This window comes from Vespula vulgaris, chromosome 13 (genome assembly GCF_905475345.1).
Source record: "Vespula vulgaris chromosome 13, iyVesVulg1.1, whole genome shotgun sequence".
NCBI lineage: Eukaryota > Metazoa > Arthropoda > Insecta > Hymenoptera > Vespidae > Vespula > Vespula vulgaris.
Window position 1 is genome coordinate 132,053 of NC_066598.1, and position 18,084 is coordinate 150,136.

At 46.3% G+C, this 18,084-nt stretch overlaps 1 protein-coding gene across 17 annotated transcripts in view; it reads right to left on the reverse strand.

The window, feature by feature from the left end:
• The window catches only part of LOC127068422 (CUGBP Elav-like family member 4), a 520,701-nt gene that overhangs the window by 50,904 nt on the left and 451,713 nt on the right, over positions 1–18,084 (reverse strand). For 14 of the 17 annotated variants that reach the window (XM_051004620.1, XM_051004613.1, XM_051004618.1 and 11 more), the window contains one exon: positions 11,570–11,695. The exons of 1 other annotated variant lie outside the window; for it this stretch is intronic. In XM_051004620.1, the coding sequence (XP_050860577.1) occupies positions 11,570–11,695 (126 nt within the window). Of the gene's footprint in view, positions 1–11,569; positions 11,696–15,281; positions 15,354–18,084 lie in introns of all 17 variants that reach the window. 2 more of the 17 variants (XM_051004621.1, XM_051004623.1) reach the window with 1 other exon arrangement.

Sequence of the window (18,084 nt, forward strand, 5' to 3'; positions counted from 1 at the left end):
GAAAGAAAGAAGGAAAAGGCGCTTAGCATTTAATATTAATGGCACGATTCGTGTTCGTGTCACGTAGCGTTGGTGGTCCCTTGCGTTCCGATTTCCTTTTCCTCCTCTCATAACGTGCGATATTATGATTGAGATTCTCGTTTACTACATATACGCTCACATTTATATTTCACGTGAATTTTAGAATCGCTCACTCATCGACTCGCCATCGTCGAGCGAGCGTCAAGAGTTAATATTCGAATAAAATCGTTCGAGAAAAAGTCGCGAGAAAACACGTAAGCCCCCATTCGATGAAGATTAAGTTTGATCACGTACTCTTTAGACTGTGTTTTGGACAATGCTTTAAAAATTGTTCCAACATAACTCATCGGGAAAAAAACGAGAAGAAACTTTGATAGCTATCTGATTGTCGCGATGCACTACCGCGAATTAAAGAGAAGTAGAGAAAGAGAGAGGGAGAGAAAGAGAGAGAGAGAGGGAACGCGCGTGGAACATAGACGAATAAATATTTTACAGTTCCGTTCCAATTTCCACCCTCGTTCAGGATATTAATTTACCGTATCAAATTTTCGTGTTAATATCTCGCTTAATTTACATTTTATCGTCCAAATATTCATTAAACGTGTGTTATTTAATATCTGGTTGTATAAGGGAGGATATATTGATTGAGATACTGATGATGAAGCGAGAGAGAGAGAGAGAGAGAGAGAGAGAGAGAGAGAGAGAATCTCCAGCTAGGAAAATGAAATACGTCAATCTTTTTTATCGCAGCATTCGTTAATTATTCTCGGATGTGATGGATAGATCGATGATTTCCGCGAAAAGATAATATTAGCAGCTATGGAGATGATAAATTCGACGAATCGAACGAACGTCGTAAAATATCTTCTTCGATCATATTCAGAAAGGAACGAGTTAGTAAAATCTATTTTTATCGAATGACATTCTCTCGAAACCAAACGGGTTATACTCCACGTCTTTCTCGTAATCCCTCCTTTTCGTTTTCAGTTTAATATTTCTTCCGTTCCTTCGTCGAAGTTATCTTAAAGGCTTCTTACGTACGCTCCCATTACATCTGCCAAATATTCTCATACATCTTCGTCAAGAGAATATTTCCCAGGTATGTTCCACATAATACTGTGGCTGCCGTGTTCTTAAGTATCCGAAAAGTGTTAGCTCCTGTGCCATCGAAACTTCAAGAGAAATTATCCATTTCGGCGGACCGATAAATCAGCACTACCATCGCCATCCACAGTAGTAAAATGAAATTTACGAACGTACATGCGTTTTCGAGCGACCAACCCACGGCACCCCCGAGCTACCGTCAAGGTTTCCGCTTTAGTCAGCACTGGAGAGGAAATACGATTTTTTTCATCGCTCAGGTACGAGAGGAAAGACTCGCGGGGATGTAGAGAGAAAGAGGGGGAAAGGGAAAGGGGGGAGAGAGAGAAAGAGAGAGGACGCAAAAAAGAGGCAAGTTAAAGAGAGAGAGAGAGAGAATGCTCAGCCGAGTCGTCGATGCGAGAAGCCGCGAATCCCCAAAAGGGCTATTCCAATTTAATGTCCGTTAATCGTATTACGTTTTGACTTTGCAGCCACCCTTTCCCGTCCCTTTCCCTCTTCTCCTCTCTTCTTCTCCAGCCATCGCTTCTCTCATTTTTTACGAACTCGACCTTCCCTTTCTCTCATCTCGACTACGAAGGCAGACAGTCGAAAGGCAAGCGTTTTGCCGTAGGAATGTTAATACTTGTTTATCCCCTTCTAATTTAGCACGGAAAATTAAAATCACAATTTCCTCGTTTGCTCGGACTCACGGTTGTGCGTGCGCGCTCGCGAATACGGCATGCCTAATAGAATTACCATGCAATCACGGGCACGCCGAAATGTTGTTTTGTTTCGCGTACGCGAACCATTGCCACCTGTCTCCTTCGCCGTCCGAGCTCTTTCAATGCATCGTGTGTCTACCGGAGCTTACGCATTTTACGAGCCGTTGTAATTTCGAAGGCTCTTCGTGTTTTCGTTCGAGACACGAGTACGATCTTAAAGAGTGCACTTTCGAGCGCTCTATATCGTGCACCGAACGTGACAGGAATTTCAGCCACGTCGGCCGATCGCAAAAGTTTGAAGTAAAATGAAAGGCTGCTTTCATCATTCTATTTTCTATCCTCGTAGTCGCGTAGAAAGAACTCGTTGACATTAACTCGTGCGTGTGTGTGTGTGTACGTACGTACGTACGTACCTATATGTATATACGTATGAAACATGTATACCTAGAAGTCTGACTAAAATTCCACCTCTCGACGTTAGAAATAATATCGGAATAAAAAGCCTTTGAATTTCACACAAGACTTGTTTTTCATTAAAATACTTCTCTCTCCCGTTCGTAGCGCGCGAGATATTTGGGAAAATCGTCGTCTCTTTGAAAGCCGGTCGCTCTGGCGTTCGCGCGCGCGCGAATACAGTGCACATATAGGAGTTATCATAAACGGCGGAAGTACGCGAGCGGGCGAGTGTAGAAACGGCTGCGACCAGCAAAAAATGTGCCGCGGGGGAGTATACACTGAAGGATAAAGAAACGACGGAAGAGAGAACGCGAATTTAAAGCGAGGACGATGGTAGTAGTCGGACTGTTGACCGTGTGTCCGTACCGGTGGTTGTGGCGGTCGCGATGATGGTGGTGGCGGCGGCGGCGGTGGCGGTGGCGGTGGTGGTGGTGGTGGCGGTGGTGGTAGTGGTCGTCGAAAGCTTCAGGGCAGCAGTTTTGGGGTTTGCCCGTCCGTTCGAGCGTCCGTCCACGGTCCGAAGGGCTTTCGAACGAGCGTTGCCCGTAGTTTTATAATTATTGTGACGCCCCGGGGGCTTATGAGATCGAGCTTCGTCGGCCATACGGTCTCGATATACTTGTATGCACGCGCACGTGTCACTCTCGCACGCTCGTCTCACATGCCGCGCGCACGCGAGAATTTGCAGAGGGACATGAAAGGGAAAGAGAGAGAGAGAGGGGGGGGGGGGGAACTACACAAGCCTTTACAAAGGCAAGTAGGTATGTGTTTCGAGTTCGTAGGTATTGCCATAAGCGTGTAGCAAAATGTGGAGTCTCTGTCTTCTTCTTTTTGTCTTACTTCAACGTTTCATTTCTCATTTCGTGTTTATCCGTCTATATATTCATGCGTCTACTCATCTATCTATCAATCGATCTATTCGTCCGCTCGTCTATTTGTTCGTCCGTATGTCCAACCATCCATCTATAGGTAAGTACATACTCCATAACGATGCCGAGACGAGTTATATTCGAAGATACATTGTTTGTCTATCAATTATCTGGTCCTATATGACGTCGAAATTGTTAAATCGAAAGCTCGTCTCTCGGCTAGGTCGATAACCAAGTTTTCAAACAAATTAGAAAACGTTGCGAATAAAATCGCGCGTAAGTTTGGTTTCGATCGCTCCGATCCAGAGTTAACGAGCAACAAAGCGTCGTAGGTTTTAAAGTAAAAGATTACGTTTCTCCGATCGCGTACGAGTAATCAAGGTGGGCAATAGAGGACACCCGCATTAGGGTACATACCGCGAGGTTGACGCTCGTATTCGTTGTAACGTCGAACGAGCCGAAGGGACATGGATTATCCGACGATAACCACGTACGAATTGCCTCTTGATAAGCCTGCTTCGCAAAATATTTTCTCGCATAAAAGCCCTAATGTCAAACGTTTTGACGTAGCGCGGCAAGCGAGAAGGGTCGTACGACACTCACCGAAGTGTTAGATTTTCCATAACACGATAAACATACAGTCGTATTCCGTCGTTACGAGTTTCGTAGTGCATTATGGCCGCCGGTATATCGGTCGCAGCAAAAATGGGTGAGAGAACGAGGGATAAAGAGAGTGAGAGAAAGGGGGGTTGATGAAGGGCGGTGGAGGGTGGTGAGGGGCAGGAAAGGGCGGAGTCAGAGGCTGGTGCAGCAAAACGCCCTGTAAAACTCTTCGTTACGATTACGAGGTGGTCGTTGCTATGCCCGTCATCCGCCAACGGTCACGTTCCTACTACGACGGATACGATGTGGATTATTAAACTTGTAGCGTAGAACGGAGGATGGTTTATGGATTTTCGATGCCCGCCACGGCTCCGTGAAAATCTTGAAAGTGGATCGCGTGTCTCCTATCGATTACGTAAATGCATTAGCAACGGTAAAAGTTGATAAACGATTTTTAAATAAGATCTTTTAAACCAGATCAAACATGTTTTGTTTTTCGTTCTTCGTTGTTTTGCTTTTTTTCTTTATTTCTTGTTCTTTCTATCGATCGTACGGAGAACGGGAAGAAAAAATTGCGGCAATGATCGGAGGAAAAGCGAAGCCCTGATCGATCGTTGATTCGATCGTTCGGAGGCGAACGAAACGGCGAGTTTTTCGACGTGGAGCGGTAAAGGAGTGCGAGGGAGAGAGAGAGAGAGAGAGAGAGAGAGCAAAAAAGTTGGTATTATGATTACGACGTGGTCGTTGCGATGGCATACCACCGCTGGCGGCAATGGTCACACGAAGCGGTGCCGCTGGATACAGCAGTAATGGATTATTAAATTTCTAACGTAGTACCGTGGCACATGGCTGTAACGTTCGGCCCCTGTAAAGCCACAGAAGTGTCGTTTCCTTCCTAATGGGTTGCGCGGACTTCTCGCGAAGTACACTGCAACGGCGGTTACCATTATTAATAACATCATTACCATCGTTGAGGATGCGTAGAGCGTTACGACCTTTGTGTGCTCCGACTTCTCTCTGCTCTATATCGTTCTCCATGAAGACGATACCATCTTCTCTGGTCGGTGCAGCAGAATTTTTTCGCTTACTTCCTACGACGAGAGAAGAGCCCCGGGTTATGGAAAAAGTCCAACAACCAGCGACTCTTTCTCTATGTCACGCGACTAATTACTTTTTCTTTTCCTTTTTCGTTTCTTTTTCTCCCCTCTGTACCGCTCGGTTCTTGAATTCAATGTTTCGGACGGAATTATATTATGATAAAAAATGTTATATATTATTTCGTAAAAATGTAAAAGCGTATTCCATGAATATCGAAGCGGAACGTATAAAAGCTTCTGGTGTATAAAAGCCGAATATTAAAAACAGTCTGCCTGGCGGAATGATCCAAACCGATCATTATTCGTGCGTTCGCGGGTTACAGCGTGAGGCGCATAATATATCGCGACACGGGTAGAAAATAGCGTCGTTCACCGGTGAAATAAAGCCGTATAACCAGAGAGATCCTATAAATATAACGCAATAACCAGGGCGAATTGAATCGGCTGACAATATCCGCGAGGATGTTATCGAATCTCTGCTTGGTATTGCACGACAAGGCGTTGCAGCTCGCGTCGATGGGAAGAGGACACGGAGGAGCCTGGGACGACGCGAATCGGGATCGTGCCGTTGAATCGTCGGATTTTACGAGCGGAGGCGAATCGGTCGAAGGACGCGACAAAGGAACTTGAAACTCCTGATCTCGAGCTCGGTCCGTGGAAGCGCCGTCGTGGCCGTCGCCGATGCGAGGCCCCGCAAGGGTCCATCGGAGCTTCCGTTAACCAGCCGTGCGGTAATAGCCGAAAGGGTGACGAAGGAACGAAGGCGGCTCGTTCGTCCGTGAGAAGGACACCGGAGCGAGTTTAAAACAGGCGGTATTAATGCATTAAGCCGCCGCCCCCTAGTCGCCCGTCGGTTACTCGCCGATAACGCAGAGCGACGAGCTTTACGGGGCTGTGGAACATGTCAAATCAGGATGGGTAATGCACGAATGTAAAGGTTTATGGCCAATATGGAGTATTTACGGTTGACGGGCAAAAGCTGTCGTACGGAAGCCGATAGAAGGGAACCGACCGAGGAACCTATAGATCCGCCCTCTCTCGTTTCCTCCTTCGCTTTTCCGACCGTCTCTCCTGTTTCTTCCCTCCTCCTTTCCCTATTCCGCGCTGAAAGGTCTTTACCCGTTGGAAGCGCCTTTCTTCACGGACGAGTACGAATATCGGAAGTACGAGAGGCAAGAGTCGAGAAAGAAGCCCGGAGTCCTTTGCCGTTTTCGCTAGGCCCTTCTTTCTAGCGAGACCGGTAATCGCATTAATATAAGAACGGTAAATCTTTCCTTTCCAGCCACAATAGTCTCTTGCCCCCCCCCCTCCCTTCGTCGGTCTAAGTCATGCGAACAAAAGGATTCGACTTCCTTCGTTGGATACCGAAACGTCCGCGATTTACATTCCGAAGGAGATCTAAATAAGGACACGATGCGCCATCTTTTCTTCTTCTTCGGACAATAAAATCTGCCAACTGGAGATCACGTAAAGGCGCGTATTACTTTTCGATCGTGGGGATCGTGCGATCGTTACGCGAGCTTAGCGTGACCCGAAGAAAAGATTGCGTTCGATCGTAACGATATGCCTACCTAACGCACGCGGCGTAACGTATCGCTCACGCGAGTCGTTATTTACGTTTCCCACCTTTAATCGTGATCTCAATCTCGTCGCGATAAGTTTGATCGAACGTTGAGCTTTCGACGTGGAAATCGATCGACTCGATCGTCGCACGACGAGTCCGATGACAAAAAGATGAGATTCGAGACGATACGGCGCCGTGTCGTTTTACTTTCTCGAAGAAGGACGATTACCGATCGCGAAACGAACACGTATCTCCCCATTTGGAGCATTAAAATATTCCGATAAAGTCGGTCCCCGACTCGTTGAAAATGCGAGATCTCTAAATTTCCACAAACGACGGGAACGACGACGGACTCTCTTCGTCGCGGACGTTTCATATCGGCGACGTTAAATCAAAGCGATCCCACCGCGAAGATCGTCGGAAATCCAGAGACGGCGGTAACTTGAATGCAGACGCGCGAAATCTAGACGGTAAATCACCAGGAGTCTCGTCGAGCGCCTGTCGGAGAGAGATCCCGCTACTTGCTCGTCCTACGAAGCATTTATTAATCGCTCAGCTCCTAAATCCCGTGGCGCAGCTGGCCTCGAAATGTTTGTACCTACGTATTGCAAAGTAAAGCGCCGCGCGAGAGGGGACGTAGAGTCCTCTGGGAGAGGATTAGGTCGGACATATTGAGAGCTTCCAACTCCCTCTCCCGCGAAAGCACCGGCGGCGGCCTCGAACGAACGCGAAGCTGCCCCGCAGTGCGAACAACCCAATAAGGTTCTGTCTTTTTATTTTTCTTCTTCCTCTCTCTCTTCCGCTTCCACTTCCGCTTCCACCTCCGCCTCCGCTTCTTCTTTTTGTGTCCGCGAGAGCGTCGCGTCTACCTTCATTTTTTGTTACGTATCGGTTCACGCGTTACGGAAGAAAATGATGGAAACCGAGGTGGATGGAGGTACGGACGGAAAGTCGCGGTATACGGTTCGACAAATTTTAATATTCTGGAAGAAACTTTGAAAAAATAAAAACAAAAAATGGAAAGCGTTATACAATTTACGGCGAAGCTGATCGCGCAATGAAGTTGCTTGTGAAATTGGTAATTGTCAAAGAGAGGACGGGGGGAGAGCTGTAAAAATTCGAGCTGTAAAAAATTGTAGCTGCAAAAAATTCGAGTTGTAAAAAATTCGAGCCTGTATTTCCAATGATCGAGATAACAGTTCTAAAACGCAGTCGATTTCGAACGCGTCGGCACAATACAGACAGATGACGGTGGAATATCCCCCTCGATGGTATTGCTGACGGGATGTACGAGTCAATAATTTCCTCACTCTAGCATTTTATGAGGGAGTATTATATGGGCGCTGGTTATCGATGATTAATCTCGGCGCTGTCACTTGCAAACCCAGGATTCGCGTCTCGAATGTATCGGTGCTTATTCGCGTACGCTACCAATTTCGTCCTTTTATACGCATTCCTTTTGCATCATCGATGATCGCTGTACATTGAAAGCGATCGATTTTCGTCGACTGGAAATTGTTGTTTAAGGCCTGGTAAAATTTCGTCGCGTTTTGCTTTCTAAAAAGAGCTTAACGACGCACGTCGAAACACCTATTAGAGGCCTTTAAACTAAAAGAAGGAAAAAAGTTACGTAACGCGTCTCTCGGGAAGGGCGGAGCAACACGGCGTAACGTCTTTCACGAAAAGGGGCTTGGTAATGGTGGATTGCAATAATATTACAAGTTAATGCATAGAATCGCTCTCCCTCTCTCGCGTTTTCGCTTCGGTGTACGTTCTTCGTGCTCGCGTACGAACCACGCGAGCCGCGCAAATACACCTTGAAAGCTCTGTTTGAGGAGAGCAAGGAAAGAGAGGGAGGGAGGAAGAGAGAGAGAGAGAGAGAGAGAACCAGGGTGCTTTCGCCATTGTCCGTGGTGTTACCTCGTCCTGCGCGCGACCCTCCTTGCACGAGGCGGGACCCTCGAGGGCTTGCCTCCGAATAATATTTCGTTCCATTATTCATAAACATTTTATAATCTTCTTAGCACTGTGAATTATTGCCGTTCGCGCAATTGAAATAATGCGGATTCGCGGTCCATGCTTGGAGTTTCTCTCTCTCTCTCTCTCTCTCTCTCTCCTCTCTTTCTCTCCCTCCGTCCGTCCGTCCTTCTCGCGCGAGCTCGCAAACGTGTATGTATATGTGAAAAAGCGTAGAGAAAATGAGAGAAAGAAAGAAAGAGGGGTAGCACGAAGGCAGTAAGGAATTGCACGACAACGAGAATAGAACGAGTTCGTTCGTTGAAGTGGCGTTGAAATGTTTCGAACCGAGGGAAAAATAATTGGACGAAGAGCCTTGTCGTTACTCGGCGAGGGAATGTGGAGCGTTACTACGACGACGAAGACGACGATGAGGACGACGAGAGGGAGCGGGCGCAGGAGGACGATCTCCTTCTACCGTCTTTGTATCCAAGGACTTACCATTCCTTTCTTAAACTCCTCGTTACCGAGAAGTCTTCCGGCACCTTTTGAACTTCCTGGCGAAGGTATGTAACGCTTCTCGTACACAGGAAGAACTTTTCTTTTATCGCAGAGGGTTTCCGTTTGCTTCGACTTGGAGGTACCGCGCGAAAATTCGAACGAAAATCGAACGATTCTTAAAAGAACTAATGACACCGGGACCTTGATCGCAATGCCGTCGAGGCTAGAAAATGTCGAAACGATCGTTGAATGGAGCTGACCGATAACCGGAAACGAGAGAATCGAAGAATATGGACGAACGATGAGTACTACTCGGTCGGTCGACGATACGGCTAATCGAAGGGAGGATTACGACAGAGAAATCGAGTTAAAGGAAAAGTTTGACGGTATGGCCGATGGTTTTCGGTTTTCCCTCCTCCGTCCGTCACGGCAGAGAGAAAGTTTCCCCTTCGAATAATCCTCCGCGACACCTCTTATTAACGTTGGGTCCATTCGAATCGTGTTCTTAAACTCCTCGTTACCGGGCGCTACTTTAACGCGGCCCCGTCCTCTCTCGAATCGCTTTATCGAAGTTGGAAACGGGATTGCGAACAACGGGCTTTGGGAATGGCTGTAATTTTGATAGGTCATAACTCTCTCTCTCTCTCTCCCTCCCGCTCTTTGAAACGCTGTACCGACGAGACTCGTACGGATATCCCAGACTCGGGGAGTCGGAAGAGAATAAAGAGGAAGAGAGAAACAGTCTCACTGATCCCGACGCTTAACTAACGGATGATCCGAAATAAGATTTACGAAAGCGATATCTCCTTAGCGTAGGTAATTTGAAGTTGCGGAAAGGGCGACGCGTATAAAGCAGTCACGCGCGCTCCAGCCCTACCCTGATCTCTCTATTACAGTTCGGATTAGCTAGTTATGAAACTCACCGGCGAAGTGGTGATGAAGCGTGTTCGGAAAGTTTCCATCTGGGTGAGGTTACATGGCGAGGATCGTGGACTCGAGGACGCGAAGCTTTATGCGTGTGCGCGGAGTTGCACGGAATAAGCGATCAGGGTCGTTCCTGGGGGAGGCACGTTAGTCCCGTGTTAATTTCTTCGTGACAGGAGACGTTGCCTCGACTTCTCGGTATCCCCTGGCTTTCGCAGAGAATTTTGCAAAGACAAATCCGTGCATCGAGCAAAGTTCCTTTCAGCTTCTCCATACGATGGCGCCGCGAGACTTTAAAGCGATCGGGAATAGCGAATTCTAGAAAGAAACGAATTCTGGAGCTATACCGAACGTCCTTCGAAATTTCCATGATTACGAGCTTCGACTCTCTATTTCGAGGGTCGCGAATTCTAGCCGGTACCTGCCAAGCGCGATTGGCGCCGCGTTACGTCACCACCGACTACGAATCAAAATCTTATTAACTGCTGAAAGTGAGTTTCACTTCAAAGTGGAATTTAATTACATTCGCGCCTCCGCCCCCTCCCGCGCCCTGCCCTTTTCCTTACTACTCTCTTCTCGGTCTCGTTCGTCTTGCTCTTTCCTTTATCCCTACCCCATTTCGCTCTTCTCTAACTCCCTTTCCGCCTCTCATTTTCTTCGAGTCTCCTCTTCCTCGCCGCCAGTTTCTCGCAAACTCCTTGAAAGCACGTCCGACCCGACCAGCATCCCATTACTCGCGGTCTTCATTTTTGAATGAAAATATTTAAATTTCCCTGCCTCGTCCAGCGGAAATTATTGCCCTTCCTGTCCTTTCCGAGCGAGCTTCCTTACCCCGTCACCATATACAATCAACTTCTTCTTACTCTCTTGGCAAAAATCTTTACCTCTCTTTTTCTCTTTACAAGTACGCGGAAGGAGGTTGCTCGGAGCGCGAGCAAATATCCAAATGCCAGAGCGATTATACTTTTTTTTACTTGGCCGCTGGTAGTCGTTGCTTACTCATCGGTACGACGGTCTAAAGGGCTATCCTCTCTCTCTCTCTCTCTCTCTCTCTCTCGTCTTCGTGCAAGCACCGAGGCAATTGCTTCTTTTGAAGTGCGCTTACTCTCTCTCGCGTTTTTTTCTTACCGGCGCATCTCGTGATTAATTTCGCAGTCTCGGTTTGCTCTTCGTCCTTTGGCAAAGGAGTGGAGAAGGTGCACCCTCGAGAATCCTTTTTCTTCTTCTTCTTCTTCTTCTTCTTCCTTCTCTTTCTCTTCCTCTTTCTCTCCTTTTTCTTCTTTCTCTTATTCTTTCTTCACCTACCTCGCCATTCGATGGACCTCGAGAAGAACACGTCCGCGGGGAGGGATTATGAGTTTCGCAGCTCATCACCAGTTTGAACGCGCGCGAGAAAACGCTTCCCCTTCTTAACGAACTAATCGGAGAGATAGCGAGAGAGAGAGAGAGGAAGGGGTGAAAGCGGGAGAGTCGCAGGAAGGGGCGAGCGGAGAGAACGTCAGTCCTCTCTTGCAAAATCTTTTCTCGTATTTTAATTTAAAAGTTAGTCTTTGTCGAGAGATCTCTTTTCTGCGAGAAAACACGAGTCTGCGTCGAGCGCAGAGGAATTGCAGCAGAGTTTCGTGATTGACTCGCTTTTAATCTTTTAATCGCGATAGCCGATGGACCCTGCTGGACAAGTTTCGGACAAGAACGTTGAGGTCACATACGGATAAGGAATGAGACGGAGGAAAGTGGTAAGGTACGGGGGAAGAAGAAAAATGCCGTACTCACCTTTGCTGCTACCGTCTGGACCACGGAGGATGGTGCACTCCTCTATTGTGCCAAAGGCAGCAAACAATTGTCGTACATCGTCTTCGGTCTGTTGTTTGCTCAGCATTCCCACGAACAGCTTTCTGTCTGCGGGTCGTTGGCCGAGTGTCGAAAGTGAGAGAAAACAGAAAAAAGGACAAAAAGAATAATGTTAGTTACTTTTCAAGTCCGGAGTAGCAGGGATTTTGATCGTTTGGTTTCTTTTTGTGCTTTATAGGCGTCAAAGAGAAGATCTTGCGGCTAACACCGAGAACGACAAAGTTACACGGTTACACCAGCATCCACCATCCTAAGGGGAAGGAGGTAGGGGTATACAAAATGTAAACACATCCGTGTGGAGACACGTAAAGTAACGATCTATATAAATATCGATGCGTACGTTTACACTGGCTTACAATCGCGGTAAACGTATCCATCTGAGACAGCGTGGAGGGCTGCGTGTGTATTAATGCGTGATAACGATAACGGTAACATATAGTACGAGGAAGATTCAAATTTGATGTCCTCTAATGAAAATCGGCGGTTCCCCCGATAGGATATTCGGCGAAATTAATTTTGTCGTCGCAAGGACAGAATCTCCAATTTAATCGGCTAACGGTCGAATTGTAATGGAAGAATTGGATGACAATGGTAGCAGCGTTCCGCCAAAGAATCCGCCTCGTTTCAAATTTGAACGTTCCTTTCGAAAAACGATAACAATTGTAATAATAATAATTAACGATATAATATACATATTTAACAATAATAATAATAAGAAGAAGAAGAAGAAGAATTAGAAGAATGTGGTGACAGTAAGGAGATATAAAAATAATCCAGTAACCAATATACCAACCTACGACCTACGTCACAAGCCGAAGAAATAGGTGGAGAAAACGAACGGGATCGCGAAAGAACCTGGTGAAACGTAAAACGTAAGAGGTAACAAAAATATAAACGTAAAACATAAAACGTAAAACGTAACTACGTACGGCATTCTCGACGATGGCAACGAGTCGTTTCGCAATGATTTCGGCCGAATATAACACGACAGTTTCTCACGTATAGATCGTACGAAGAATTTTAGTCGAAATCGTCGTGGACGAAATCACCGAGGAGAATGCCGCTCTCGGCGCCGAGGCATACCCTCTTGTATATAAAAGGTTACACTCAACACTCATTACGTGACATTGAATATTTACGATAATCTGCAGCTATTTCTAAGCTGTGTAAGAATAATATCGAAAATCAGACCGTTTTCCAAGTCGTTTTGCCCTTTGCACAGTTTTCCTTAATTCTTTCCATACGACGGACGTGTATGGACTAATTAGACTAATTAGATTTTTTCTTTCTCGATAGATGCAACAATTTTTTACAACCGATCAAGGATCTTGGAGTCTTTCGCGATAGGATCACCAGAAGACAGGATAATATTTTTGCAAGTCATTATCTTTTCGGATCGTAAAAAACTCGACAATGATTTTCGCGAAATAATTCGGCCCCCACGACTCCATTGATACTTATCGTGCTTAACGTTCTTTCCTTTGTTCGACATTTTTCCGTAGCATTTCCGTCCAGGATTTTCCAATTAAGCGTACTCGATAAATACCAACGAATTCTTTTTATTCGTTACACGTTCATGACGAATGGCATCCTCCATGGGATCGTGAGTCCGACAATTATTAAGCGTGTGTGTGGTTTGGTGTGCGTTCGTTCGTACAAATTTAGAGGAATGCTGATAGCGAATAGAATTAATTGCCGCGACTTTTCTGATCCACTTCATTCTCCTATCGATCTGGTAACCCCCAATGAATTTTACGAGAAATTTTACTAAAGCAAACAAAATTTGGAATTCAGTTGCGATTTACATTCTTCTCGTCTTTAGAAATATCTGCACCTAAACGTATTCACACGTTAGAGCGTTCTCTAACTCGACAAAACAGACTGTCGTGGGATAAGGGACAGTGTACGTAGGTGTATCTGCGTGAACGAGAGAGAGAGAGAGAGAGAGAGAGAGAGAGGGAGAGAGAGAGAGAGAGAGAGAGAGAGGTGTAAAAGGGAAACCGTAAGAATACGATTGATCGGGTATGGCTTTTAACGGCCGGAGAACGTAGAGTGATCGGACACGGATGAGTGGTGAAAAATTTTGATAAAGAATATCAAATCTAATTACAGTAAGATAAACGTAGTTCACATCATAATTAGAAAATATGTACAAAGGTGATAAAAAACACATCGACAACGAACGAGACAACACATCCAACGAGCGAGCCACTATTTTAATGGTCACAGCTGTAAAGAGCAATTATATATAAGGTATACGCATATACACGTATATTCGATGTATATGCATTATGCTATACGTGTAGGGTAAACACATCAATTATACATGTATATGTGGCACACGATCAAGGGCTGGTAGTGGTGATGATGGCAGTATCGAGACTCGGAATCGACAGAGGAGTTTGAAGGAACGTGAAGCATGAACGACCGTCGGTTAAAGTACGAAGAAAGAGATAAGAGGGACGGGGACGGAAGAGTTCATCGTCAGCGTACGTTCGGTACACGGGCACAGACACGCGCGCGCACGCACACGGAGGGAAAGGAAAATTATCTCGAGAAACGCGAGTCTTAATCGCGACGCTACATCTTGCGCTTTTTCTATTTTCATTATTCGCGTGCTTATTCGCGTTAATTCATAGAGCGACGAGGCAATTTATGGCATTCTAAAAGCGTTCGCTCGAGTCGCGTCGTAATTAGGCTTTAACAGTGTGATAACGGCTGTGCGTAATACGGAAAAAGAAAAAGGAGACAGACGACAAGTTTACGGCTACAGGTATCAGTCACGCACGTGGGTTTACGTAAAACAATATTGTCCATAATACCTTTTCTTCCGTAATGATGTCTACCGTGCTGGATGAGACGTATGAGATAGAAAGAGAAAGAGAAGAGGATGGCAATGGACGGTGCGTCAGAGTGTCGAAGATCCGGTACGAGGATTCCAGATTGCAATGCGATATGGAAGTTGTAAGCGCGTTCGGGTGTGATCAATGAAAAAAGAAGGGTGAAAAAATCTCGATGGGAGATGGCGATATTGCGAAAAAAGGACGAAGACGGAATAGCGAGCGCCTTCGAGGTATGGTCGATTCGATTCTTGGTCAATAATTTGGAAAGCTGATTAGGAAGAATCGATTTACTTTATGCTGACGCTGAAGGGTCTTTTTCGTCAGACGGCTCACGAATGGATTTAGTCGAAAAGGAGGATCTCTCTATTTCCTTGCGACAAATTTTTCCGTGCGGCGTTTGCAATTTGGATTCTGCCTCTTTCGAGGATGGATATCTAACGCATATACCGATTGGATGTATGTCGGGAAATAGGATCGTTCGTGACTGAAGCAGAAAGGAAAGACATGTGGTAAGAAAAGAGAAGGTAGAAGAAGGGCTGGATCTGTAAAAGGAAGGGCAAAATATGTGGTGGGTCGAACACTAGCGAGCAGCAAAATGAACTTTGCAGCGGGCTGTGCTAGGCTGAATCAGCGGTGATGGCGCGACGAAGTTAAGGAAGATTCGTCTCGCTTTTCGTTCACTTTTTTCTTTCTCTTTTCAGAGAGAAGGGGGCTCTCTTTCTGCCGATTTGCGGAGAAGAAGAATAGAGGTACTGGAAGGAAGCTAGCTATCTCCTGGAAGTCGAAGTTACCTTCAGCGGCTGCCACCGGTGCCTCCTACTTCCAGAAGATGGCACAGGCGCTCCCGTCGTCCATCATGCACTCTGGAATACAGAACAGAACAAAGAAATGGCATTGGGCCCAACAAATTATACGCTTCTTCTTCATTCGTTCGTTCTTTCGTTCGTTCGTTCGTTCGTTCGTTCGTTCGTTCGTTCGTTCGTTCGTTCGTTCGTTCGTTCGTACTTTTTTTTTCTTTCGTTTCCCAATAGCAGCGTTCCCAAACGCAGTTGCATCTGGGTCAGCGCTTTGTTTTTTTCCGCGTGACTACCAATTATTTTAAAAAATACAAAAATATGTCTTGTAGAATATTAAATACACGGTCACAATCTGTTATAAAAATGTCTCTGAGAATAGAAAAATTAAGTTTCGATAATTCCTTGTCCCTTTCATTATACCTCGATACCGAGCGTCACAACTTTCTTCGTCGGTATACCGCATACTCCGCGTGAATGAGCTTAATGACCCGTTCTCGCGAAGGTTATAGAGATGTAAAATTGGCGAACCGAGTTAAAGGTCGTCGTCGTCGTCGTCGTCGTCGTCGTCGTCGTCGTCGTCGTCATCGTCGCGGATGTTAGACGCGAGAGCTCATTCCATGAGGTGGATTCTCCCGACTCGCGCCTTCCAGCCGGGCTCTAGGGCACATTTAAGGATTTGTCTCGGGAAATTAGATTCTCGCCTGACTTGCAGCCTCGTTGCATCTCCGCTTTCTCTAGATTCTTCCCCATACTTCGTCCCGTCCGCCAGCCCACATCATTTTACCCCTTCTACTCCGACAACTTCTCCAGCAGCTTCTTCGCCGGGTCGCCCTTTAAACCGCCCACCAACCACCCCTTTAACCATTCCTTACAGGAGAAGCTTCTCCTTCCGTCAGCCTCGGGTACTTTTCAACGAAGCGTTCGCTCTCATTGTCGCGTCAGGACACCGTGGGGACCCAAGAATTGAACCTTTGTCGCTGGAGCTGACGGTTAACGTGCCATTTTCAAGGACCTTCTTCTTCGGTCTCGTCGAGCCGACTGAGAAATTAACCTTCGGGAACTTATCTTCTCGATGGACGGCGAACAAAGAAAGTATTTCATTCGCGCGCCAGAAATGTCGCATCGCGCGGTATTGCTATTTGTGGCTTTTGCGATTGGATTGGGTTTTTATGTAGCATCTTCGGTGGAGAAAAAGCAGATATAAATTTGTACGATATCTCTGTTCTTAATAACAAAGCACGGTATAATTCTACGAGTTTTAGGATGTTAACTGTCGCATATCGTCATAGAAAAGTATCGACCTATGCATCGACTCTAAATTTTTCGCGAACCTCTTAAACTTTGTTCACAATCGAAGTTTCAATACTTTGGAAAATGCGCCAAGATTTCTGTGGACCGTGTAGCGAAAGTCTACGTCACTTTGGCTAACCCAAAGTTAGCTTACCAGCAATGAAGGTACCAGCCGAGGCCCTTGATATCTCGGGATACGTTTATCTCTACAAAGGTAGTAAGACGAGTGATGGCGATGGAGGTAAGGTGGATCGCCGAGGGATCGAAACTTATCTACTTGTTCAACTAGCTTCGGTACAGCTCCCACTTCACCCTTATCCAGTTGGAGAACTCCGGCCCAGCCCGACTTCAACCAACTTCCACGTGAGATACGTATTTCTCAAATCTGTTTCTCTCCGCGTAGACTTAATTCCATTTACTTTTCAAGACTCCTGCGAAAAATCGCCTCGATAAAAGTGTCACTTTCACGACCGAACTTTCGCTTACCTCTTTTCTCTTGAAAATTTCTTTCTGGTCTTGCACGTTAATTAAATTAACGATTCTACATCGAATCGCATGAAATACAATCGTCACTAGATAAACGTCTGCCATGTTCCCTGAGGAATATCAATTAAGAACATTGTCTTACGATTAGTTAGATACATCTCACGTGCTGACTAATAATAATCGCGGATCTCCTGAGCTAATCGTATCTAATGCCAAGGGACAAATTAGACATTCAACATTGGTAGTAGGATCTCAAACTTTGACCCTTGATGACGGAGACGCACAACGGTTGTGAATTCTCTCCCCTTGCCGATTAGAAATGTCGTGGAAAGGAGACGTTGACGGCGAGACATGGGACTTGGAAGAGAAGCCGTTAAGATGTAGGCAGAAACCGTGCCAAGATAGATAGATGGATAGATGGATAGATAGATGGATAGATGGATGGATAGATAGATAGATAGATAGATAGATAGACAGAGAGAGAGAGATAGAGAGAGAGAGAGAGACAGAGAGAGAGGGGGGGGGGAGAAAAGGAAGATTCTGAAACCATCTTGGGCGATAGAACGTGGCAAAGGCAAGAGACGAATCCTGGTTTAGAATATATCCAGGAGGTTAGGTCGGAGAAAGCGGTTCGTTCGTGTTACTGAAGTTCACTAACCCCCTGATTGAACTTCACGAGTACGTGAGTACAGCGTAGTATCTACATAGGTATAGTACGTGGCATCGGCCTCAATGGCAACGGTAACGGTAACAGCGAGCAGCAGCAGTAATAGCAGTAGTAGTAGTAGTAGTAGTAGAAGTAGTAGTAGTAGCAGCAGCAGCAGCAGCAGCAGTAGCGACGGTGGTGGCGGCGGTGGTGGTGGTGGTGGCGGCGGCGGCGGCGGCGGCGGCAATGGCAGCAGCAGTAGCAGCAGCAGCAACGACAGCAGCAATAGCAGCAGTGTAGCAGTAGCAGAGAGGCATCGGATCACTCAGCCTACATCCGCGTCAAGGCGAGGCTTTGTAAGGCCGTACCGAGCTG